The following is a 25,826-nucleotide window of genomic DNA, read 5'->3' as shown; positions in this document are numbered from 1 at the left end:
AAAGGTTGGAAAAAGGACAAAGAGGAATGGTATTGAACTCATCTACCCTTTCACTCCAGCAGTGCTGCCCGATTGCCCCCCCCACTCCACCCTCCCCACTTCCCTCCCCAGCATCCTCTTCAAAGGGGAGGTGAGGGTTTGATCACTGCGCTCTCACGCAACTGGTCAATCTTTAACTCCAGCTGAGAACTAACAGGTACAAGCACGCAATGGCATTTTACTGTTTTATCAGGACTTAAACCTGCCTCTCTCTCGCATACAAGTATCCTCACACCAAAGCTTGATTTATTTTGCTCTAGGCATAACAGGATTGACTGAGACAAAGAACAAACCACGCAAATATGACAATGTTTACAGAGCCTCGACTTCTAAATTAAAGTTTGCACCCTCCCCCCTCTCTTTCTCTTTCTTGCTTATTGGGTGTCTCTTACAGGATTAACTTAATAAAGTTGGGCCGTTGTATTCTAATTTGTATACTTGGGAATATAATGACCGTTTTAGACGCACTTTTCCATTTCCACAAAAATAGGTTTCCGCAAAACTTTGATTTAACCAGTTTTTAAAAATCGCATCATCGTCAAAGGAGTTGCACGGTGAACAGGAACACGTCGAATTAACTGTATAAAAAACAAACTAAACAAACAAACAAACAACTGAATTATAATTTGCAGGTGAGAAGAAATTTGTACTAAGTTCCTGCATCAACACTTTCACTGCAAGTTTTTATGGCATCGCATTTATGATATTGATTATAATTTTTTTCTTTTTTTTTTTATAGCCCAAATATGATATAGCCACAGAAGCCAAACACAAGACTGTCTGCAAATCCCTATTAGACAACCATAGAACAGTAGATGTATCAAACCGAATACTGTTATCACAGACTAAGAACTGTTTTATAGTGGGGCAAGACATACTCGTCTATGACTGTTATTATGTCTTATCTGTCCATAAAATATTACAACATAAACCGCATGGCTATAAAATCTTGTAGCTTTAAAACTTCCAACTTATTGTAGAATAAACTAAATTATAGCGTGTGTAGAGGTGTAGTTTCAAAACAGTGTCGAATCTCACATATGCACGCACGCACACACCCCAGACATCCACCGACACCCACACCTTTTCTCAGTACTAAACTTCATTCATGACAGACTGGGTGAGAGGACGGGGGAGGGAGAGGGAGAGGGGCATTACGTCATGCACAGCAGCCAATGAATCTGTGGAGCGCACTATAAAGCCAGAGCCCATTCTCTGTTTTGGGGACATAAAGAGAGTAATCTCGGAGTACCAGTCATCTGAACTATATTATTTTGAAAAGCACCCCAGAAGTCACAGCATTGTTTCTCTTTGACGGTTCAACTAAGGTAAGCTTAATATTACAGATAAGAACAGCCTGCTGAGTGCAGTTTATGGGCTTATAATAACTTGTATCACTGTGAGGTTGATCTTTGCAGATGCAACTTCAAATATGCTTATTCTTTTAAACTAGGATTTTGTTTTATGTAAATATTTTCAGCCATGGTAAGAGGACAAGAAACTTAGAGTAATGTAACCCAACACTGTGCAAAGACCAAGTGCTGTTTTGCAGCATGTAATAATAATGATGTGCTTTTGTTCATAATTGCCTAGCACGATCCTGAATGTTGCAAAGTAAGAAACAGACTAATGTGCATATAGTCAAGATAGGATCAATGCATGTAGAGTCATGTTAATAACAAACACATGTCATTGACAGTTCTTAGTTACTTTAAACTTTATTGTTCATGCAGTTTACATGTTGCACAACACTTCTTCTCCTCCCCGCCTTCACTACTCTAATGCCCCTCCTATTTAATTTCCAGGTTGTGTTGAGGCCAGAAAAGAGTTGGCATCATGGCGTTAATGATACTCCCATTCATTGGATCAGTGTCGGTATCAGAGAGTTTGGTGGCCTTGACAACGGTGTGTCTGGTCTATCTGATTCTCAAGTTTTTCCGCACTGAGATTCCTGAAGGGCTTCGTCGGCTCCCGGGGCCAAAGCCGCTGCCTATTATTGGGAATGTGCTGGAGTTGGGCAGCAAACCCTACTTGAGTCTCAGTGCAATGAGCAAAAGATACGGCCACGTCTTCCAGATCCAGATCGGCATGCGTCCTGTGGTTGTGCTGAGCGGCAGTGAAACAGTTCGACAGGCTCTCATCAAGCAAGGGGACGAGTTTGCGGGCAGACCTGACCTGTACAGCTTCCGCTTCATCAATGATGGCAAGAGTCTGGCCTTCAGTACAGACCAGGCAGGCGTCTGGCGTGCTCGCAGAAAGCTGGCCTACAGTGCCCTGCGCTCTTTCTCCACCCTGGAGGGAACGACCCCAGAGTACTCGTGCATGCTCGAGGAGCACATCTGCAAAGAGGGAGAGTACCTGATCAATGAGCTCAACCATGTCATGAAGGCAGACGGCAGCTTCGACCCGTTCCGCTACATTGTGGTCTCTGTGGCTAATGTCATCTGTGGGATGTGCTTTGGACGCCGTTATGACCACAATGACCAGGAGCTGCTCAGCTTAGTCAACCTCAGTGATGAGTTTGGCCAGGTGGTGGGCAGTGGCAATCCTGCAGATTTCATCCCTGCTCTACAGTTCCTGCCCAGCACAACAATGAAAAAGTTTGTGAGCATTAATCACCGCTTCAACAGCTTCGTCAAAAAGATCGTCGGCGAGCACTATGCCACCTATGACAAGGTACACCACACACTTCATCATTCATGGAATCTCTATTCTTCCATTCTTGTTGAAAGACATTGTGTCTCCTATCAGTTACTGTCTATCTAAGCTTTGATGTCCAATCATCTTCTTTCAGGACAACATCCGTGACATCACCGACTCCCTTATTGATCACTGTGAGGACAGGAAGCTGGATGAGAACTCTAACATCCAGATGTCAGATGAGAAGATTGTAGGAATCGTCAACGACCTGTTTGGAGCTGGTAGGTCTATATGTCGACTGATCTGATCACAAGTAACACATTTTACTTGCGATGCATTTAAAAAAAAAAAAAGTCCTAACTGAGGTTGTTTGTCTGTCTAGGTTTTGACACCATCTCCACTGCTCTGTCATGGTCAGTGATGTACTTGGTGGCTTACCCAGAGATCCAGGAGAGGCTTTACCAAGAACTGAGTAAGTACAGCTGTTTCACACAAGATAGTTCCTTGAATGTTACATTTATCCTCTATAAAAACATGACTTTGATGACCATTGGATATAACAGGGTTATTTCCATTGTTAGATTGATTCAGGGTAAAAACTGAAAGAATTTGCACTGTCAAAGTCAAATAGTGGAATGTGGAAGGGATTTCTGCAGCCTCTGTCCTCACCCTAGACTACTTTTTAAAGTGCTCCTTTTTTAATTTTTCAGAGGACAAAGTGGGCCTGGACCGAACTCCTCTTCTCTCTGACAAACCCAACTTACCTTACCTGGAGGCCTTCATCCTGGAGATCTTACGCCACTCTTCATTCCTACCCTTCACCATCCCACACTGGTGAGGTTCACTTATTTCTGATGAGAGTACCACAGGTCCAACTGAGAACGAGATTATATTATATTGCATTACAGAATCAAGGCATGTTTTATTCAATTTGTGTAATATAAACCTGTCAAGGCACCGCTGACTTTGGTCTCCTTTTTCAGCACCTCTAAAAACACATCTCTAAATGGCTACTTCATTCCTAAAGACACGTGTGTTTTCATCAATCAGTGGCAGATCAACCATGATCCGTAAGTCTTTTTTAAAAACAATTTTATATCAAAATGCATGACATTTACTTACCGCTTTGATAAACAAGGCAATGAGCAGAGGAATTTATTTTATGAGCAATTACATGGCATATTCAGGGGCATAGCAGCCGCTATTGTCTTTCCAGACCCTGACTTCTTCTGTTTCTAGGAGTATTTGTACACCTTGTCTTATCTCTTTATCCTCTTTTCAGAGAGCTGTGGAAAAATCCATCCACCTTCAACCCAGACCGCTTCCTGAGTGCTGATGGCACTGAAGTCAACAAGCTGGAAGGGGAGAAGGTGACAGTCTTTGGCATGGGAAAGCGGCGATGCATCGGTGAGGTCATTGCACGAAATGAAGTCTACCTCTTCCTGGCAATCATTATCCAGAGGCTGCACTTCGACGTGATGCCTGGAGAGCCGCTGGACATGACACCCGAATATGGTCTCACAATGAAGCACAAACGCTGCCACCTGAAAGCCACAATGCGAGCAAGGAACGAGCAGTGAACTTATTAACTGTGTACAATATAATTCAGCCGTTGGTGTAAATTGATTTAAGCACTATTGGGTCACAGTCAGATTCAAGTGCCGGTGTCAGTGGAGGAAGCATCTTTCTCAGAATGTAAGACACTGCATGAATTTGATATACAGAGCTAATGGCATCAAAGCAAATAAGTGATATTTGCTTGTCGCAGATTGTCCAAGATGTCTAGGTTTGTATGTCATGTTTTCAATTCTCCAAGAGACATTCCTGCACATGTTGGTGCTTCTCAGTGAAGTAAAGAGGAGATACGTATCTCCTGTTGTGCTGTCCAGTAACCTAAACTGTTCCCATTCAGAGGTTGTAAGACACACAGAGACTAAGTTGCCTTGTTCAACTTTGGGACAACTATGCTTTACCGGATATAGGCATTATAACTAAGACCATTGAAACCTTTTTTGTGTGACACAGAACAGATCTTACCTTATGATATCATTTATACTAAGCTACTTTTATTCCATTTTCATGTGGATGTAAGACACTGAAGATATATTTGTATCCCAAAATGTGATTTTGTGTGTATATCAAGTTATTTCTATTTTATAAACTTGTTTTTTTTTATGTGCCTAGCATTTGTATATATTTGAGGTGAAATAGTTTTGCTGTGCATCTTTATGATTTATCAGGACACCAAAAGAGTTCCAGTGATTTTTGGAATAGCCTATTAGTAAGCTATACTTTTTTTTAATTTTTTTTTTTTTTTTTTATCGCTAATGTATCAATGATTGTACAACATGTCAGGGCATGTGACTGTAGCATCCTTTAATCAGCCACGCAAATAAAAGAAAACAAATATGGTTAAATGTTCATCTTGTTTCAATTTCTGGCTCGATGAGAAAGGAAACAATTACACCCACTCATTAATAACAATTACCACCACCACATAGTTGTGAATATAGGCACTGATGTGGACCCAAGTCAGAATATGTAGGTACAGTAGGTACTGAGTTTCCACTTGAGTTATTTTAAGTGTCAGAGAGAGAGAGAGAGAGAGAGAGAGAGAGAGAGAGAGAGAGAGAGAGAGAGAGAGAGAGAGAGAGAGCGCGCGCGCGCGAGAGAGAAAGAGAGCAACAAACGACAACAAACCCACGTGGGAGGTGAAGGAAGTGACGTCAGCGTGAACCCGGAAAATGACACCAACAACAGCTGGAGCTAATCAGACAGTAGAGGCTGAAGCTTTGCTTTTCTCTGGACCCCCGCTACAGATTTCTCGACAAGGTACATCTATTGACTATTGATTAAGTTTTATACTCAATATTAGGACACGGTCTCCTCAAATTAACAACAGCTCACTGAGATTAAACACGAATAAGGACGGACATAGCCGTAGCTAATGTTAGCTTTAAAGCTATCCAAGATAGCTCACTGGTTTAGCTTAATGTTTTACCATAGCCTATTTTTTTTTTTAGAGCGGTGCCCTCAAATATATGTTGTTATAAACGTTTTCTGCACCCGAGTTTAAACACCAGTCTCTTTATAGACAGGTCCAGGCAACATTTGTGGTAGTAGATTTAGCTAATATTTTTCACAAACCTCAAAATATCAAGTCCTTTCTGTTGAAGGGTCCAGCTTCTTATACATTGAGCAACAATAATCACAATGATTAGTACGATATCGGAATCAAATTTCAATTGTAACTAATTTACCTGTGTATTCTCTGCGCTCGTGGAAGTAACATTAACCCACGTACATACATAGGCTACAAGTTAAGGGGAACGTACGTGAAGTTATGAAGGCTAATTGACGTGCTGTGTAATGTAATGAGCAGATTATGTTCGTAAAATGTCAGTACATTTACATTTACAGGGGTAAGACGATTGTACACAGCCTTAGTAAAGTCGCACATGCACTTGAGTGGTCTGTAATGGTCCTCAGCAGGAACGCTGAACTTCATTAAATACTTCCCATGGGCTAAAACTCACCAAACTTTACAGAAATGTCCGACCCCATGCCAGATTTACTCAACTCCAAGGACATGTGCCCCCCTCCTAGGGCGATTAAAAAACTTAAACAGTTCCTACCAAACCAACGGTACATGCTACAGTTTTGGAACTTTCACCAAAAAGCAATAGCCTACTGCTAAATTTTTTGTCCACTTAAACTCATTATACTGCTATCCATATTATATTACAAATTATGAAGTCCATCACTCTGTTTTTTTCAATAACTGTAAAACTTATCTCCTCCCACAATTTTTGCTCAATTGTCACCAACCTTGCTGGAGAGCATCTCCAGACTGTCCTACACAAAACTTGTTTCTCTGATTTTTGATTTATCAAAAAATGGGCCTAGAGTGCACGAAAACGGACTGTAAACAGTACTGTAAACATATACCATCCAATTCTTGCTAAATACATTTTCAATCTTCCTGAAAAAAATTGAGAATATTTTGGAGTCGTGGTTGATGAAGTTTGACAAATATCAGAATTTTATCTCAAAAACTGAATTTTCTAGAACATTTTGAATTCTGCTCTCATGGGAACAACGGCAGTCAATGTAGGAATGACATTTTTAAACATCACATTTTCTCTTGTGAAGCAAAACACTTATTATTAAAAACAAAACACCAACATTTCCATGCTGTCATGATGCAATTTAGTATTATCCGATTTTAGTTTAGATAACACAATTTCTGACATTTTAACCATTTTTGAACTCTGCCTTGACACCTACGGCCTGGGAGTCTATTTGAGAAGCAACACACCAGATTTCACTTCCAGTCAATTAGCTCAGTGAGTTAGGAGCTGGTTTTTGGTGTCAGAGGATGTGGGTTCAAGCCCCAGCAAGGGTGATGATAACAGATAAAAAATACCAGATGGTCTTTGTTAAATAAACCTTCAAAAATTTAGAGTCATAGTAGATGATGTTTAAAAAAGTCCTTATCGGAATTTTACCTCAAAAACTGATTTTTTTTCCCACAGTGGTTTCAAATCTGCCTGCACGACAGTGAAAGGCTTACTCAATTTGTGAAGCCACTGTTAAAGCAGAACTATGCAACTTGGCCGGAAATAGCTCGCTCCTTCGTTGGTTTCTCTTTTTTTCCCTCTCCGGGGCTCCCCCACAGTTCTGGGAGGCACATGTCACTGTCGTAAAAACTCGCCGCCGCCACCTCCTCCACCCCCTCCCTACACGTGCTTGTGTTTACTGCTGAAGGTAGAGAGCGGTGTTTGCTAAGCACGGAGCTAATGCTAACACGGAGCTAACGCTAACAGGGAGCTAATGCTAACACGGAGCTAACGCTAACAGGGAGCTAATGCTAACACGGAGCTAACGCTAATACGGCCACACACAGACAAAGACACAAAGACACACACATACACACACACATGAATAAAGGTTCCAAAACGCGAAGGCGTGTGTGTGTGTGTCATGATGTATTACATTATCTTATAAAAGATCCATGGTGTGTGTGTGTCTGTTAGCATTAGCTCCGTGTTAGCCACAAGCCGAACTTCATCAGTACAAACATGTTTCCATGGTTTCCTCCGACTTTCCGAACTCAAACCAATCACGATTCATAACATGCATGACGTCATCTGCGTTCTTATCTCGTACTGCCGTAAGGCAGTTTCTCACGATAGTTCTATCCATTGATGAGATTTGTAACACCGAGACGGAGGACTGATCTTGCAAGTGCGGTTTTCAGCCAGTGGGGGGGGTGAGCGCATTGGCCTAGACCCCATTCACCTCATAATAGGTCACTCTACCATCACAGTGACTCTGAGCCACAATAATTACAGCCGAAATCCTGCATAGTTCTGCTTTAAGTTGCCACTTGCCAATTAGCTCAGAGTGATAGATGATGGTCTTTGGTTCCAGAAGTTGTGGGTTCGAGCCTCAACTGGTGCAAATTGAACATTATAAGGGCAACTGTCTTGTCTTCCTGTTCTCCTATTTGTTGCTCAGAATTTGCCTGAATTTGCAAAAAAATAGCCCGGACCCGACCCATTGCTGCACAGCAGCTATAATTTCACTTGTGTTTTGTTTCTGTTTTTTTAAATAGCAGGATCACAGTGAGCAGAATGGCTGCCGACTGGCTGGGTAGTGTTGTGTCCATAAACTGTGGGCCAGCGCTGGGAGTTTATCAGGGAGAGGTGTCATCTGTTGATCACACCAGTCAGACCATCTCTCTGAGGCAGCCCTATCACAATGGGGTCAAGTGTCCTGTGTCTGAGGTCACATTCAGGTAAGAATGGGGAAAGAGACCACTAGATTTTCTTTTCCATCACATTCACATTCACTAAAATGCAGAATTCTCCATTAAATAACATGGATATGCAGTAATATGACATTTTTAACCCCTGTCTCAGAATTTGTAGGTCTCAGTGACATTGGGTGGAAAGTTGAATCCATGCCCATTAAAAAAAATTAACATTAATATTTCTTGCTGTTTTTAGACTAAAAATGGGAAACACTTCTTTACCATTGCCTGTGTTTTTTTTCTCCCTGAGATCAAGCTCTAGTGTTATGCTGTCGCCATTTAATCCTATACAACACAAATAGCATCTACTTCACTGAATTGGGAACAATGTTACCACAGACAGTTAAAGCAGATATCAGTGGAATGTTTTTGTCAATATAAGTCCTAAATAGTCCTATTTTCCGTCAGCAATCACTTACATGAAGTATTTCAGCCTAAACACGAGTCTCTCCGTCACTCTGCTCTGCTGTAACCCGAGGAGAAAATTTTCCTTGTGGGATACAAGTGTTATCCAATGAGGAGAGAGAACGGCATGAAGGGCTGTGTGTGCAGCCAAGGGATGCGCGTGAATGTGGTGACGTAGCACGAGGACCAATTGATGCCTGACAAGGGCGGGGGCTGCTAACTCATGGTGCGTTCAAAGAAACTCGTACTTTGTGTTTTTCCTTCCTGTGAAGTCATACCAGTTCGATCTGGTACGAGTTCACGGGTCGGAAGTTACGAGTGGCCGTTATAGGGAACTTTCACAGACAACAGGATGGTAAAAACACGAGCTACGGGTTACCTGGAACGCTACCAAGTCGTAGTTGTGACTTGAAGCTGTAACTTACGGTTTCAAAAGCCTGCCTTGAACGCAGCATTAGCCGAAACGGCCGTGAAGCTGATATCTGCTTTAAGTGCTTCCCATTCAGGGTATTGTAAATGTGCATGGTGGGAGAAATGTCCTTTTTTACTATACATTTTTGATCAAGTCTGTTCCATAATAGTTCTGAATGTGTTCATACATAATTTACTGGTTTTATAGGACTTTTGGTATTGCTAGCTTGCTAGCAGCATAAACAGCTGTTTACTTACCAAGCTCAGTATCACATTTTTTTCTTTTTCATTCCACAACCATGGCTGAAGCTCTTGGCACTGAGAGAGCTACACAAATCAAACCTGATTGTTTTATAGTTTTGCATGCCGACTAAAAATAAACCTGTAGATGTCAATGGATAATTATTCAAGTCCAACAGTAGAGCTCCATTTAAGGTCAGGGGTTTGTTTGTATTCTAGTGCCATGGACATCAAGGACTTGAAGTTCCTAGATATCCGGCCGACAGTCAAGCCCAGTTCTGGTCAGGGAGCAGCGAAGCAACCCAGCATCATATCAGCGGGGCACCAAGGCCAGACTAACAGAACCACTCAACCTCCTGTAACCAGCAGCAGTTCTCATTCTGCCGCCGCTCCAATCACCATACTACGCAGAGGTGGGTAAATGGCTATGCTCATACATCCACTGTTCATTTTCTTTGGTAGAGATCACAGTGAAAGATATTAACATTGTTTAGAGTTTCGTAATTCGAGATAAGAAACAATGTTGTTGAATGTCACGTAAGTATTTTTCAGTAATTTGATACTGTTTGGTTATGTGTCAAGTGATGTGCCAAGGTAAGGAGAATGACAGCGCAGTAAAATACAAGAAGACTGACGTGACATTTGTGAATGTTCCAATGTGTCGTAGGTTTTATAAGCAAGACCAGTTTATTTATGACTTATGATTAATCATTATGAAGTTGCATTTCGTAGATGTCATTTCACAAAACAAGACTGTTGTATCATAGTTCACATTGGGAGTCATGCACTACGTGACTGGATTTTACAGTACTTTCTCTGTTGAAGAACAGACTATACTTATTGTTCTTGCACTTAAGGAAATAACCTTTATTCTCTGAGTTACCAATGAAGATGGACTGAAAATGCCAAGTCATGAAACGTCACCTCTTTTGATTATACAATAGAAATGTGTGATGTTCGCCAACCCACGATGATGAGGATCAAATTCCAAATACGTTTTCACACACTTCAAGTATGCCAAATCACAATACTCCACTAAAAGAAGAAGCACATTTTCACAGTTCATAGAGTTACATGTTTAAGTCATACACATTAAATTCAAAACTGCTAAGTACAGATGGATTGTGGGTTTTAGAAAATGTTTCTCAACCTTATGTAAAAGCGAAGTCTTTTCAGTTTATGTGCCAATTCCAGGATACCAAGTCATCCCCCAAAAATAGAGGCAATATTCATGGTATTTAAGGAGCATGTCAAGGGATTTATTCTCAGTATGACATATATAAACTAACTCAATTCTTTAGTGATGAACCTTGCTATCAGACTCTTTCAGACTAACACGGTCAGTCTGTAATTACTGAATGAGTTGGTATGTGTATAGCTTTAAGGGCCATGTGCATTGAGCACTGCTCTGCCTTGCCTGGTTATGCTATATAAATTAGTTATTGACTACTGTTGTTGACTGCCATGTTACCAATTGCTCACTAAAAACACAGCAGAGAGGAATAAACAGGAATATGAAACGTGTAATGCAATCCAACATTCTGTTGAAATTATAGTATTGTTTATGTTAGAGCCCAGACTCTGTAGCTGAGGAATTGATTCATCTCAGGAATAATAATAGGGATTAGTGTTGGAAGTGATACGTAGACCTTGTTTGGTATTTTATAGTTACCGGTATTAGTACTGGGGTTTAACTTGTGACCAATGTTTTTATTTAGCAGAGTCATTTAAGTCCGCTGTCTTTGTAACTATAACTTATTTAAAAGTTGCATTTTGTGTCTTACAGTGGTTTTAATACTTTGTGTATCTTGTAGCCCTGCACCTGAACAGATTGGCTATTTGGCTCTTTGTGTAGAAAATGTGGTTTAATGCAAGTATTACAACAATTAACTAAATAACATAATCATCAGGGGTCTCCTGTCGTGCAGACAGTGATGAGCTGTGATCTTCATACTGAACAGCGCATCTACATTCTCCTCTCCCATCTCAAGTTGTATGTGTAGCTGTAAAAATGTGAGTGCATTGCATAACCTTCCTGATTAGATAAGAGTTAAAAACAGCATTTCCTCTAGTCAACATCCAGTCAGCAGGAAGTCTGCTTGGACAGCTCTGTGGCCTCGGCCGGAATCAGTTAAAGTCAGTTCACTTTCACACTCAGGATCACCAAACAATGGAGAGGTCAGAGGTCAATAGAATTGGCTAATGGACACTGTGCAATATTCTTCAGCCTGGTTGTAAAACTGACCTCTGCTTTGGCATTTTTCCTGTGCACGGAAGACGAAACTTGCACAAAAGGATACATAGAAATAGATAGAGATATGTTCAAATTGCATTTTTATTTCTGCATTGATTAATTAATTAATTGATTATTATTTATTTTATTTTATTTTATTTTCAGTAGGACTTGTAAGTTGTCGCCAGTCTCTGGTCCCTCCTCCTGTGTGTCACCACCAGCTCCTGCTAAGAGGCTTGAGCATGGAACCAAACACACAAAGTCTTCCCATAGCGTGCTAAGGGCTTGTAGCAAAGTTCCTCTTTACAATATGTGTGTGACTAAGATCAATAAACATTCCCCCTCCCTGGACGTGTCTGCTCCTAAAGAGAAGGTTATGCAAAGCCTGGCTTTCGTGCCTCTGTGCCCTCCTGTCCTCTCTCTCTCCCCATCTCCTCTACCTCCCTTGCTCCTGCTTTGCACAGGAAACCACCACCCCCACCCAGCCCCCGACAGGAAGCCATGTTGTCCCAGTGTGCTCGGAAGGCCAAAGCGATATCAATTGTGGAAGTAATGTTTACCTTTTGAGTTTTTATTTTAATCTCCAGCTCCCAGGCTGGTGGCCAGGGAGCCAATGCCCAAATTGCACTGGGCCAAAGTGCTGAGTGGCTTGGGCAGGGCTGGTCCTTTCACACGCAATGCCATGCTCCCAAGAAGCCCCCGGCCACAAAGAGGGGAAAGCAGGGTGGCCTGTTGCTTATACAAGATCACAAATTCCAGAAATGGTTTCTGAATATCTACCACTGATCTTTCTGGGAGAGTAGGATGGGAATTAAGAAAAGGGCTGCTCTCTGTGATACAGACACGTCCAGAAGCAGAGTCAAATTCCATCAGACCCAAATAGATCTCATTAAAAAAGCAGTTTGAAAGAGGCGCTCCAAGCTCTACTCTGAACTGTTCCTATAACCAGCATGATGCCTCAGTATATGGAGTTACACTGTGTGCAACCCAGTGTTTTTCTCCATAAACCCCCGGCCTCAGAAATGTTTATACCAGGCTCAGAGCGCTTTATTGAGAACACCTGTACACCTGCTTGTTTATGCAATTATCCAGTCAGCCAATCATGTCGCAGCAGTGTGGTGCTTAAAACCACACTGCTACAGGTCAGGAGCTTCAGTTAATGTTCACATCAAATATCAGATCTCAGTGACTTTGACTGTGGTGTCAGAAGGGCTGATCTGAAAATGTCTGATCTGCTGATCTCTGGAAAGTTTCATAGACATCAAAAACATCCAGTGAGCAGCAGTTGTGTGCACAGAAATTGTTTAGTGACTAGAAAGGTGAGAGGAAAATGGTCTGGTTTATTGAGACAGAAATACTCAGAGGCTGCACGAAAACTGGTTCACGAAAACTGGACAGATGAAGACTGGAAAAAGAGTCACTATTTCCATGAATCTGTGGGGAATGTCTTCTTCTTCTTGGCACACTCTGGGCCCCTTATATCAATCAGCCATGGTTTTAATTCCACACTCTAGTTTGAGAATTGTTACTGGCTGCGTGCATCACTTTATGGCCAAATTTTACTATCTTCTACTGGCTGCTTCCAGCAGGATAATGCACCATGTCAAGAAGCAAACGTCATCTCAGGCTATTTTCATGCACACAATAACGACAATGAATTCAGTGAACTTCAGTGACCTTCTCAGTCCTCAGATCTGAATCCAACACAGCACAGCAAAGGGAGGCTACATGCGCCAGTCAGCCATTGGTTTTGAATATTATATGGCTACAGTATGTGTGTGTTTTTTTGTCAAGTCATGAAGCTCTGGGAAATTATTAAAACTACAAATTAAGTTTCAAATCAGAATGAGCTCTTAAAACAGGCCACAGATACACACTGATCAGCCACGACAATAAGTGCACTTAACTGTTTTCAAGTTGGTATAATGATTGTATATCTTTGAGTGTTTTTGCTGAATGTGCAATGTTTAACTTCATAATCACACCACTCTCACATTGAGAGCTTGTGTGATCATGATGCACTTTTAACCAAAAGCCACATATTACTTTGAAATCCCCCTGGCCTGTGCAGTTGGACTAATTTGCAGAGGTAGCTTTGCACAAACTGAAATCAGTGTAGTTCACTTCTGTCTCGCTACTTGGTATTCATTAGTCTGTTTGACTTGGAGCTCTGCCCAGTTTGTTCAGATGATTGATTCATAGCATGACAAAACACTTCCTTGTAAATAAAGTCATTGTTGGCTTGTGATAATAAGCATGCTGTCTTTTATCCCTGTTCACACAGTTCAACACTCTAACTCACCATCTTTTACACTTAAATGTCGAACATGATACTACAATATTTTTTTCCGGATTAGTTATAATTGGTGAACAAATGCAAAATATTTAGCAGTAAGTACAACTCCACATCGGAGGGAAACTAATCACCTTAATAAGGTGATAGAAATACTGATCGCATGTCGATACAACAACTCACGGCCGAAAGAAGCAGCAAAAAAAGTCACTCCTGTCTGTCCCTGAGCGGTGGTTGGAAGGCTGGATTGTGATATTGAGGCAGGTTTCAGATTAGCTCACAGCTGGCTAGTGGTTTTGTGTGAGTGCCAGTGTACTATGACTGAGCCTCCCAGTGTCTTGCGTGAGAGTCCAAAGCACCTTAGCTGTCACAGTGACAGTAGCGTGCGACTGTGCCTCTCTGTCTCCTGGTTAGCGTGAGAGCTCAAGATGATTGGGGTTGAAGGCCAGGTTTTTCCGGTTTTTCTTTCTCTTTTTTTTGGTCTCCGTTCATTTTATTTTTTGTTTGTGCAAACATGTATGTAAACTTTATTGAACGGCGCCATTGTATGTTTGGTGTGTCAGCCGTGTTTTGTTCTCGGCAGGTAATAGTAACTAACCGTGAGAGGAGTTGCCCGTCAGAGTTACACAAGATAAAAGGCGTTACAAGCATCGAGTCAGAATTTGAAACTGCTGAGTGCAGGAGCTTATTGTGTATGGATTACAGCATTTACAACGAGATGATGTATAGTATGACAGCTCGTAGCTCCTTTTCAGAGGTGATTAGGATGTTGGGGGGGATTTCTGGGTAATCTACACATTTGGGGTTTGAGTGCTTGATATTACAGCCAAAACAGACCTGTTGTCACCCAGAGCAGAGCTTCCCACCCTCTGTCGTGAAAAGTCTAAATAACCATACAGATGGGACGTCGAGTGGCGTAGGAGGTTAAGCAGGCGCCCCATGTATAGAGGCTACAGTCCTCACTGCAGGTGACCCCGGTTCGAATCCTGCATCGGGCAGCCCTTTCCTGCATGTCATTCCCCCTCTCTCTGCCTCCCCATTTCCTGTCTCTCTCAACTGTACTATCTAATAAAGACGAGAAAAGCCAAAAAATATACTAAAAAAAAAAGAACCACACAGACGTTGTGTGTTATTGATTTATTGTTTACATTACCTAGCCTCATATGATAATTATTATTGTATCTGTGGTGTCTGCCCTTGTTCAGTGTATATGTATAACATCTCCTTTGAAGACAAAGGTATTTCCATAGTATCCTTCATTATCCTTTAGTCTTTTCTTTTTCTTGGATGCCAAACCACAGGGAAAGTTGTTACATTATATTTACATATTTTAAGTGAAAATATGACGAAAGGTTAGAAGTTAAAAGTCTGATTGAAAAAACAAGAACGACTCTTTGAATTGATAAAAGAACAAATGTCTTTGGCAGTGTTCCTTATGGGTTTATTGTGAAACTACCTGCCTTCCTGCCTTCAGCACCACTTTAGATTGGGAGGGCAACGCTCCATCGGTGGACTCCCTTTAATGTTCAGATTGAATCTCTGCCACCATTGTCCTGCACAGCATTGTTTTATGTGAACAATTTCCAAAGTTTAAAAAAGAAATTCAGGAATGCGTATGCCTTATGTGCACACAGTGTGAGAAGCTTCATATAAATCACACGCTCTCCTGACAGTTTGCTTACATCATAACGTCTTTGTTTTCTCCAACCTCAACAGGTCAGTCTAACAGTAAAGGGTTGATACCGGCCACAGCAAAGAAGAACAGTGTGAGGAACGGAGGCACCAGTGGGCCCATGAGGTCAAAGGATGATGAGTGCTTCGGAGACGGGCCTGAAGAGGACCTGGATACTGACTTTGACTTTGAGGGGAATTTGGCTCTGTTTGACAAAGCCGCCGTCTTCTCCCAGATTGATGGCACCAGTAGCCACAGTAGCAGAGCACAGCATCACAGCACGCAGGCCGAACAGAAGCCGCTGTCCTATCGCCATGATGAGAACATTCTGGAGGGGAAGCCTGTCATATACCGACAGATAACGGTGCCGCAACATGGAGGCAAAGAGTATTGTACTGGTGAGAACAAATATGCATTTGAATAGTAATACACACAAAAGCACATACACCTACATGTGACTTACTTTACTGTATTACCCTATGTTCTTTCATACAGTGTTGTCAGTCAGAATGGCAGAAAACCAACAACAGTGGGTAATCATATTGGCTTTTAAAAAAAATGCTATATATGCTAGACCCATATATTTACTTACAGATTTACATTTTTGTTAGGAACCAATGGTTTTATGGTTGAGTGCCAGATACAGGCGCATTCTGTCCGTTGCTCTAAATATAGAACATTTTAAAACCTAAATGTATTTAATTACATAAACCACAGAAAAAAATAGCTTATCTGATCTGTGAGATGATATAAAGTTCCTTCCTGTGTGAAATAAACAACTTGTTACTATTTTTACATAATGCAATGCACCACAAGCCACAACACCGAGGGCACAATAGCAAGGTGTCTCTCAACAATACCTTGTTTTGTATTCATTATACAAAGAAAGGGAAAGAATATTTTCGAGCAAATGTACTTTGTAATGACAATCCTAATGACTTACCTATTGTTCCTCGCCTGTTGGCGTCTGCCAGGGTTTCCAGGATCATTTAATGTGCTCACCAGAATTTACCTTTGTATGAGATGGTAACTAATGTGTCTCTGTTACTGGGGGAAAAAAAACATGAAATAATGTGAAGGGGCATTTTATCAGTGAGAATGTTTGTGTTGTGAGCACAGTGTTTGTTTTGGACGGAGCCATTTTTTTCCACTGTGTTTCAACTTTAACCAGAAGGACCATCTGTTTATCTAATAACACGTTTCCAGCCGTTGCCAAGAGCTGTAAAAATTTAAACTTTTTTTTTTTTTTTTTTTTACACTTGACTCTGAGACTAAGAGGCTCTCGGCACTGTGGGGAATGTGCTGCAGTGTCTGTTGCCATTGAACACAATGAGAAAAACAACACGCAGTATAAAGAGTGGGCTCAGAGCCTTTTTCCACCATTGGCCAGTGAGAGGTCACCATGGGGCAGACTGCCTGGCAGCCTACACCCATGGTTGCATAAGGTGTGTATGAAGGTGACTTTTGACCCTCCACCCTTAAGCCCACAGAGATGATGAACCCATAATTTCTCACTGTTCAGTTCACTCTAGAAATGTTACATAACGAGTTAACAGAAACACTAGATAAGTAAATGGCACGTTAGCGGACGAATTGCAGCGGTGAGAAGGTGGAGAGTGGGGTGGAAGTGAGGAAAGGGCTGAGTGGTGTGATGTGTCAGTATGTGTAGGTGTGTATACTAGAAACTACAGTGATCAAATTCCACCTTTTTCTGTTCAGATAGAGGAGAGTAGTTTACAGGGCAGATGTGGAATAATTACTCCCATTGTGAATCTCAATAAGAGTCCCTCTCTTGGCTGTCTCTCTTTGGAAAAAGACTTTAGTTTATATTGACAGGAAGAATAGGTGGAATGATGAGTAAGTGAATATTTAAAACACAGGGCATCATATATCTCATGTTGCGTCTGTTCTGTCTCTCCTATGCTGAAGAATAGCAGGACTAGGATGACTAAGGAAGATGACAATCTGAGATTTTTTATTCCATGGCTGTGTACACTAGATGGCATTAGCAGGTTGTAATACTAATAGTGTTTCTAGGATTTACATCCCAGACTGTCTATCTGATGGTGACACAGTACAGCTCAGCAGGGGCACTTGTCTACCAATCAGCAGACAGCTGCCAAGCAGAGCCTCCTTTTCTTACCGTGCAGGCAGATCTGCTTCCCAGGGCTGTCATCATAATCCCCATCCACTGCACTCTGTAATTAGCATGCCGCCGTACAGCCTTACATAAACAGCACCTCTGAAAGCAGGAACAAACTGCAGTACTCTTGACCTGGAATCTTTGCCAGTAAACAGAAAGATCAACACTATGAGAAGAGAGAAAAGAAAAGCAAAGTGCCCATCTGTAATGTTCAGGTTGCCATAACGCATTGGCATGGGGCTTTGACAGACCTGTTTCTATAGAGCATTGTTTATTGTAAAGCTTGCAGTCTGTGTTGGTTTAGTTCTGCTATTGTCTTTCTTTCCTGTGTGGTGATTGATTCCAGCTGTGCAGTGAAACCTCTCCTGTGCAAACAAGCCAGGCCACAACACAAATTGCAACCAAGCCAAATGCCAGCTTGTTTTCCAAGTTTTTTTGTTTGTTTGTTTATATATTTCCAATGCCATGTGACTTTCTAGGGCGCAAATTTGAACATTTGTATCATTTTGAAATATTTGAACCAGTCTACCTTGTCAATGGGACAGATGGGAACCTCCGTGTGTGTTACGAAGGGGACAATACCACAGTATGGATAGTAAAGTCATGTATCTTCAAGTTTCAAGTTTTCAGCTGTGGGCCAGATTGTTCCTTCACAGTCCAGGGCTTTTCCTGACTGTGCACCTGTCGATTAAAATTAATGGTTTGCAAGAACTTCGTAGGAGGTTTCCAGCAGCAACAACAACAACAGTCACAGGTCGTTTGGAAAAAGAGCAGTGGAGCTCACTATGGCTGAGTGGACAAATCAAGTGGTGCCACCTACAGAGGTGAACTTTACTAGCAGAAAATCCATTTTGATAAAACAGTTTTATGTTGTTGTAAGTACAGAAAGCCATGACAATGAGCTACTGGCACCAAAGATACTACCAACTTGCTTCAACGGAATTGAATGGGTTATCACATTAAGCTCCTTTTCTGAACTTGTGCCCAATCTTGCTACTTCTGCAGCAGTGCAGAAGAGAAGAATGGAAGAGCATCGTCTCACTCTCCCTATCCAAGCGCGAACCTTAAGTCACACATGGCCTGCATCCAGCAAGCGTGTATTACTTTCAGTTCCTTCGGTTTCCTTGACATGCTTGAAGGATTGCTTCCAGCTCAGTTTATTTTAGTGTCACTGCATATTCATGGCTACCTGGTCTGTCTAGTTGATTCTCGAGTTTGTTTTCACACCACACCGACAGTGGGTGTGTGCATACATGCGCATAAATAATTGCATGTATGTCAAGAGTGTCGGGGAGGGGAACATGGTGTGTGCATGCGTCTGCGTGTGCATACGTACATGTGTGTGTTTAAATAATGGTAGTGGCAACTCCAGAGCTTTTAGCAAGGGAGTTATTAAGAAGTGCACCTGGTGCGATGCTTGCAAAGCAATTAGTGCATACTACTAGTGCAACTCCCACTTCCTCTGAGCTTGGCACTTCAAACAGCAGTTTGCATGACAAGAGGCAGTAGACTTTCTTGTGCTTATCACTCACGTGAGGATTGGCATGTTCCAGACTTCTGTTGCCCACTGGAACATACTACTCGTCTTTGTGCGGTATCAATAAAAGAATAGTGGGCGGGGAGCAGGGCCACCCTAAAGATAAGCCCGAATTTCAGTCAGGCACGGCATCAGTCCCTGTGTTTATATGTAGTTATCTCGTGTATGAGGGTGTGCGTGTGTACGTGGCATGGCTGATTGTGTGTTTGTCACTCTGCCTGTGCTGCATGCCAGGGTGAAAAAGTTGTGGGAACACATGCGCTTGCTGCGAGTGTCATGTAGGATGAGGTGTGTGTTAGCATGTGTGCATTCGTGTGTGTGTGTCAGTGTGAATTTGTGCACGCCAATGAGGCCACCAAGTTCTCAGCTACCAGGTCAGAGATCTGTAGGAGGCCATTAAGGACTTAACTGCCTCCCAGCAGCTTTATTTATCAAAGGGATCCTGAGCCATGCAGTTCCCCCAGCTTGACTTTCATTACCCTTCTAATGTGCCACAGGCAACAGACAGCCAGAGATTAGCACAGACTCTTTAAATATTTCTACACACTTCTGTTTGTACAGTGATGAAAGGCTGAATTGAATTTGTGTGGTACAGTAATTCAAAAAATACACAAAAGAGAACAATTCGGACAAGGTTAGGTGTCTTACTGTAACATGACAGGACTCACAGATACAAAGGAACATTAGCATTTTCCTCCAAAGAAAGAGAACTACAAAAGATACAGTGAATTTCAAAGCAGAATCTACTTTTGGAGAATGAGAGCAGTGTGATAGTGTTATTGAGCAGAAAAGTAAAATAGATTGAATATAGCTCATTCCAAATCCACATTCAAATCCAGTCTTTCATTATTATCATCATTATTATTATTATCTGAACTGAAAATTAACTGTGGGTACCGGTACATGAAATATTAGACAATCACATGACTACATTTATATATCTGTATCAGGATACACAATATTTACTGATAAATAAAACAAATTATAGCAAAATGTCAAACATGGGCTCTCTTCCAGAGACTAATAAAACATTTTTTATTGATACTGTTACAGTTTTACATATGATAACCAGTCTTCCATCATTGGCAATTGAAATAGGGGAACAATACAATATAGTTAGTTATATTTTCATTAAATAGTGAAAAGTGCTCCAACAAAGACGCAAGGGTTTGAAAGAAATTCAGCTCTCCTATAAATGCATATAAACAAAGTTCTGTGCATGAAACTCAAATTAAAATATGTTGGGTGACACATCCCAACTAAAAATGTTTAATGTATAGTTCATGAATTTTGTGAAGAAGGTTTTCTTTATTTAGTAGCTGTTGGTGGATGAGTAAATAGTTTAATTTCATAAACTGAAACCATAGTTCACCACCATGCCTCCCCCATGTTTAGACCTCCCCAATCTCTCACCACAAACCACTGAGATACAGGTGCAGGTGTTCATACAGTAAGTATATGATGTTTGTCCCCTTTTCTGTCACGCTAACCTGTGCTATGTTTTGACTGAGACGCCAGCCAATGTGGGGGGTCCAGCCCAGTGCAGCCCCTGTCCTACAGTTAGGGGTGGGAGATTGGTCAAAAACCATGTGACGGTGCGTGTGAACTCGGGCCCTGCAGGGAATAGGCGTCTCACTCTAGTTGCCTCATGTTTGTCATGTTTTGTAAAGGCTGCCAATCTTCCCTTTGTTGCCGCAGACAGCAGTGACAAACAGGAGAGGAAATGGAGAATCTTCCGTGATGGGAACAAGATCAGGTCATGAGGAGGAGGAAGGGCCTTTTCCCTGGGGAATGGGTTCCTTGCATGAGGATCTCTGTTGCTTAAGCATAGCTGCCACCCCCTGAGAACCTGGGAGCGTGTTTATCTGTAGTGCAATATTTGTCTTTATCTCAGAGGTCAGTTTCTGGGCTTCACTTATACTCCAGATGTTGTTTTTCAAGGTGCACTGATGAAAACAAATTGCTGATGACAATATATCTCAATTCAGGTCCAATTTAGAAACGCAAAACTGCGTGTGAGTTTGTTTCTGGAGCTTGTCAGACTGTTAGAATGGAGCCAAGAACATTACAGTGCAAAAATATGTGTATGAATGTCTTTTCTAACAGGAGTTAGTTCAACCTTTTTATCTAAATTTAATTCACACTGCTTAGTCTTTCTGGTTCAGTTGTTGTGTTATGTGAAATGTCCCTGGTGGCATTTATTTAACCACTGTGGCACAAAAGTAGTGAAGTTATGTTTGTCCATTTCTATGGGGAAGATCGAGGTGAACCAGTAAGCATGGTTAAATTGCCTGTTTCTACCACTGAACGTGACATGACTAAACAGCTATAGAGGAATGTTAATGACTTGTTGATAGTGGAGAAATAATTCCCTCTTTCTGCTTTATGTCTTCCTCAATTAATAATAGTATTACAAATATTAACATGCTATGTACCTTGTGTTTTTCCTTTGCAGACTCGGGTCTGGTGGTGCCCAGTGTGCCCTATGAGCTTCATAAGCGTCTCCTAATGACTGCAGAGCAGTGGGGTCTGTCTCTTGAGCGCAGGCTGGAGGCGATAGGCGTTTGTTCCAGTCAGATGGCTCTCACACTGCTGGGTGGACCAAACAGGTACGAACTACCAGTCTGGGTGACGGTGTGGTGGGTAGCTCCTCGTGGTTGGTAATTGTCTAAAGGAGCAAAGATAATCAGCTCTTGACTCATGTGATGTGCAGCACACTGCAGCATGGTTTGTGCAATAATAATAAGAATGCACAGCAGTGAGCCAAACATCACTATCTGAGTAATTAACCCCTAACCCAACCATAAGAGCTGCTGTGTCTTTCTTTTTGTTTTCATGTTATGTTTTCCTGTTTCCATGGCAATCATCTTTACTACCATGCTTCTGCACAAGTTAGGGGGTGCTGACCTTGACTCCCCTCAGGGTTTATTTTGTCAGGAAAGAATTGCTGTAAGCGGTCACACTGCAGGCCGTGAACATCCTAATAGACTGAAGACACCCCTGTTTGGTATCGCTGAGCTGCACCTTTTATGAGCAGTCAAGTCTTATTTTGATATCAAAGAATCGCAGCACAGTGGCTCATACGTACAACAAACAGGTCCAGGTTTGTTGCTTCAGGTCCTTTTATAAGTCCAGCAGCACTGTAATACTTCAGTGTCTCAAGTTTACAATTGAAATTTCATGAGTTCAGATAAAATTGTACCACAATGGTGTTGCACTATTAACAGCAACAGACAGCAGATATTATATCACTCAATTCGTGTCGTGCAACATCAAGCCTCCACATGTGAGCTTTGGTACCCATCATTATTATAATTTCATAATTATGATAATTATATTATTGTTTGTTGAAACAATATTAAAACAATGTTAAAATTGTTTCAACAAATGGTAAAATATGAATATATACAGTAATAAAAAGGAGAAAAGGTGTTTGCGCTTTTGCTCACTGTCCAAAAAAAAATTCCCTCTTTTCAGGTGCGTAGGCCAACAAACATTTGAGAGCAACAGGAGGAAAAGGCTCGCACACTGATCAAAAATGGCAATGTCCACCAGAGATTAACGGATGCAACAAAGATTTAATGGTCCATCAAACAAAAAAATATATACAGTAATAGAAATAATATATCATTCAATATAAAATATGTTACACAGTATAATTTCAAAACAGTCCTACTTTCAATCCTGTGATAAAATATTTAACATTCTTTACTTATCACTAGTATTATTATTTCTGTTAATGTTTATAATAGTTGTTGGCCAGTCTTGTCTCTGTTCTGTGTACAGATTTACATTGAGGTGGCACTGTATGTCGGTTCTGAATAGCACATGCCTTTACCTTAGAATGGGCCCCTCTCACAAGACTTCCATTAACAGGCATTGTTCTTCATCCAGGGTTAGAGTGGGGTATTGTCAACCTGTGAGCATCATCTTCTCTGGACATCGTGGATTTAGTTAACTTTTTTTGACTCGTCTCTTTGTCCCTCAAATGTCCCCAGACTCACCCCAAAAAATGTCCACCAGAGGCCCACCGTGGTCCTGCTTTGTGGGCCCCATCTCCAGGGAGCCCAGGGCATCAGCTGTGGTCGACACTTGGCTAACCACGAAGTGGAAGTCATTCTGTTCTTGCCCAATTTTGTCAAGATGCACGAATCTGTCACCAGTGAGGTCAGCCTCTACAGCAGGACCAGTGGCAAGCAAGTGTCCAGTGTCAAAGGTAAAAACACAACTTTTTAGATGGTTTAATCCCTGTCTGTTCATGATTCAGTGACACAAATGGAAAAGTGTCACTGGGAGTACCAGAGCAAAGCATTAGTTTATCTAGTTATGTTAGAACAGGCTAGCACAGACAAACGCTGCCCTCTAGTGGAGTAATCTCATATAATGCTGGGCTCAAAGTGACTGAAAGTTGCATCTTGGACACCTGGTTGTAACTCAGACAACTTTGTGTAATGTGCAGTTAGATAACTGAGAAGTGAGAAAAACTGTTGGTGACTTATATTTCTGTTTTATTGATTTGGTAGACATCAGGATTGTAGTCTGACAGCCAAGTGGAGGTGCAGGTTTCAGCCTGACATGCTATAAACTAATGATTCTTGTGGATGTATTGTTAAGATTGTTTTAAGAATGGATCCAAGATGTGATGCAACTTTGAGACACTGCATCCATCAACTCCATGTTTTTTTTCTTCTCCTCATGTCAGACCTTCCTGCAAGCCCAGTCGATCTGCTTATCAACTGCCTGGACTGTCACGAGAACCCGCTGCTCAGAGAACAGTCCTGGTACCAAACAGCTGCCGCCTGGGCCAACCAGAACCGGGCTCCGGTTCTCAGCATCGATCCTCCCGTCAGTGAGCAGCAGCAGACTGTCGAGGCAAAGTGGACTCTCTCTTTAGGACTCCCACTCCCTTTGGCTGAGACAGAGAGCAGGGTCTACCTCTGTGACATTGGCATCCCTAAGTTGGTGTTCCAGGATGTTGGAATCAGATACCTCTCCCCCTTTGGATGTAAATTTGTCATTCCTCTGCACAGATCATAGCAGAACAGCCATTAATGTCTCTTTACACTTTGGTATCAGCATGTATGTGGCAGCCGCGACCAAAACAATATTCAGTCACAAAGTTTATAGAACTTAATGACATGTTTGAGGGCACCATCTAAAAAATCAGAGTGTAGGTTTGTCCTTTTACTCAGTGGAAACTCTCAGGGGTTGCTGCATGTTGCGTGCAACACCTCTTGTTTTTGAGAGGGAAAGGTTTCCTGTTCTTTGGTGTGTTTTGATAAGGGCTCTGTGACTATGTGAATATGTTTACAAAATGCTGACCACTCTGAGTCTATGTAACCTCTGACCCTGTGACCAGTCAGAGCAGCAGCAGCTCAGTTCCTGTTTCCTTCTTTAGATTACATGTGGATTCTGGTGTTGACCCTGTGAACTGGGGCACAGCTCAACCTAAATCTGACATTTATCTCCTCCCCGGTTGATCTCCATTGTCTTTTAATTTGATGGAGTTTTTTTTTCTTTTTTTTTTCACAATTACAAATGGGTGTATTTTTTCCAGTAGTGGCCGTAGCATGTTACATTGAACCAGTGGTATTATACAGAATTTATATTTGTATTTATTTTTAAGTACACCTCAGGAATAAATGTAAATTTGGAATACTTTATATTTACATACTGTATATACTGCATTTCATGACATTCTTTCTGCACTGTTGGTTGTTCAGATTTTATAACTACTGACACTAAAAATCAGAAGTGGGAGCAAACGCCCCCAGAGGATTAATTTTTCTGTATTTTTGAAGTCTAGCAGATTAGACAGGAATTTGAAGCACACATTCCAAGGACTGGGGGGAAAAAACATCTTCATCTCCAGGGATTATAGCGATGCAGGTGTAGTGAAACATATTTGACACATCAGATTCAGCCATGTTCGGTGGAATCACCACTCCGACCCTCCTCTCCTTGAGTCAGCGTTGTGATCTTGTGTTAAAACTTTAGATCAAGTTTATATGAACAAGTTAAACAGCCTTATTTTAGACTGGCAGCTATGCACTTGTGAAATTTTGCAGGTAGAGGTTTTCAAATGCTCTTATGTCTGTGTGTCAGAAGTTATTTTCTAAAACCTGAAAATAAAAAACCCTCTGGCCACAAATTGAAAATGGTGGCTTTAATAGGGTTTGTGAGGTTTACACTCAACTAATGTCTACATTTGATGTGGATATTAGTTAAGTATGACCAGGACAGCTGTGGGCATTGTTCCCGTTTATCTCTTGAGAGTCTGCTCAAAACCAGAAACTGCCCAAACCCAGATGTGTAAATCTGGTGATGGGAAGCAGAATAGCTTAAAGCAGATATCAGCTTCACGGCCGTTTCGGCTAATGCTGCGTTCAAGGCAGGCT

The 25,826-nt window shown here is 41.6% G+C and overlaps 2 protein-coding genes across 3 annotated transcripts; both read left to right on the top strand.

Annotated features, from left to right (window-relative positions):
- Nucleotides 1-1,255: 1,255 nt before the first annotated feature.
- cyp1a (cytochrome P450, family 1, subfamily A) lies at nt 1,256-5,096 on the top strand. Its single transcript, XM_083999654.1, has 7 exons — nt 1,256-1,367; nt 1,845-2,715; nt 2,834-2,960; nt 3,062-3,151; nt 3,390-3,513; nt 3,663-3,749; nt 3,962-5,096. The coding sequence occupies exons 2-7, from the start codon at nt 1,876-1,878 to the stop codon at nt 4,257-4,259; spliced, it is 1,566 nt and encodes a 521-aa protein (XP_083855780.1). The 5' UTR covers nt 1,256-1,367; nt 1,845-1,875; the 3' UTR covers nt 4,260-5,096.
- Nucleotides 5,097-5,410: 314 nt separating this feature from the next.
- Nucleotides 5,411-25,762, top strand: LOC310984225 (enhancer of mRNA-decapping protein 3-like). Of its 2 annotated transcripts, none has more exons than XM_083969384.1 (7): nt 5,411-5,511; nt 8,297-8,479; nt 9,770-9,963; nt 15,793-16,146; nt 21,884-22,037; nt 23,427-23,644; nt 24,131-25,762. In XM_083969384.1, the coding sequence occupies exons 2-7, from the start codon at nt 8,316-8,318 to the stop codon at nt 24,463-24,465; spliced, it is 1,419 nt and encodes a 472-aa protein (XP_083825510.1). In that variant the 5' UTR covers nt 5,411-5,511; nt 8,297-8,315; the 3' UTR covers nt 24,466-25,762. The 2 variants fall into 2 exon arrangements, with proteins under 2 accessions (XP_083825510.1, XP_083825511.1); XM_083969385.1 differs by having other exon boundaries at nt 5,427-5,511; nt 8,300-8,479.
- Nucleotides 25,763-25,826: the final 64 nt, after the last annotated feature.

This window comes from Trachurus trachurus, assembly GCF_905171665.1.
Source record: "Trachurus trachurus genome assembly, chromosome: 3".
In the NCBI taxonomy this organism is placed as follows: domain Eukaryota; kingdom Metazoa; phylum Chordata; class Actinopteri; order Carangiformes; family Carangidae; genus Trachurus; species Trachurus trachurus.
This window is presented reverse-complemented; position numbering and strand designations above follow the sequence as displayed.

Bases quoted from the DNA above. Each gene is read 5' to 3' on its own strand.
- cyp1a (XM_083999654.1), top strand. From the start codon at position 1,876: ATGGCGTTAATGATACTCCCATTCATTGGATCAGTGTCGGTATCAGAG. The intron at 3,152-3,389 runs GTAAGTACAGCT...TTAATTTTTCAG, and splicing joins GAGGCTTTACCAAGAACTGA to AGGACAAAGTGGGCCTGGAC. The intron at 3,750-3,961 runs GTAAGTCTTTTT...TCCTCTTTTCAG, and splicing joins TGGCAGATCAACCATGATCC to AGAGCTGTGGAAAAATCCAT.
- LOC310984225 (XM_083969384.1), top strand. From the start codon at position 8,316: ATGGCTGCCGACTGGCTGGGTAGTGTTGTGTCCATAAACTGTGGGCCA. The intron at 16,147-21,883 runs GTGAGAACAAAT...TTTCCTTTGCAG, and splicing joins AGGCAAAGAGTATTGTACTG to ACTCGGGTCTGGTGGTGCCC. The intron at 22,038-23,426 runs GTACGAACTACC...AAATGTCCCCAG, and splicing joins CTGCTGGGTGGACCAAACAG to ACTCACCCCAAAAAATGTCC.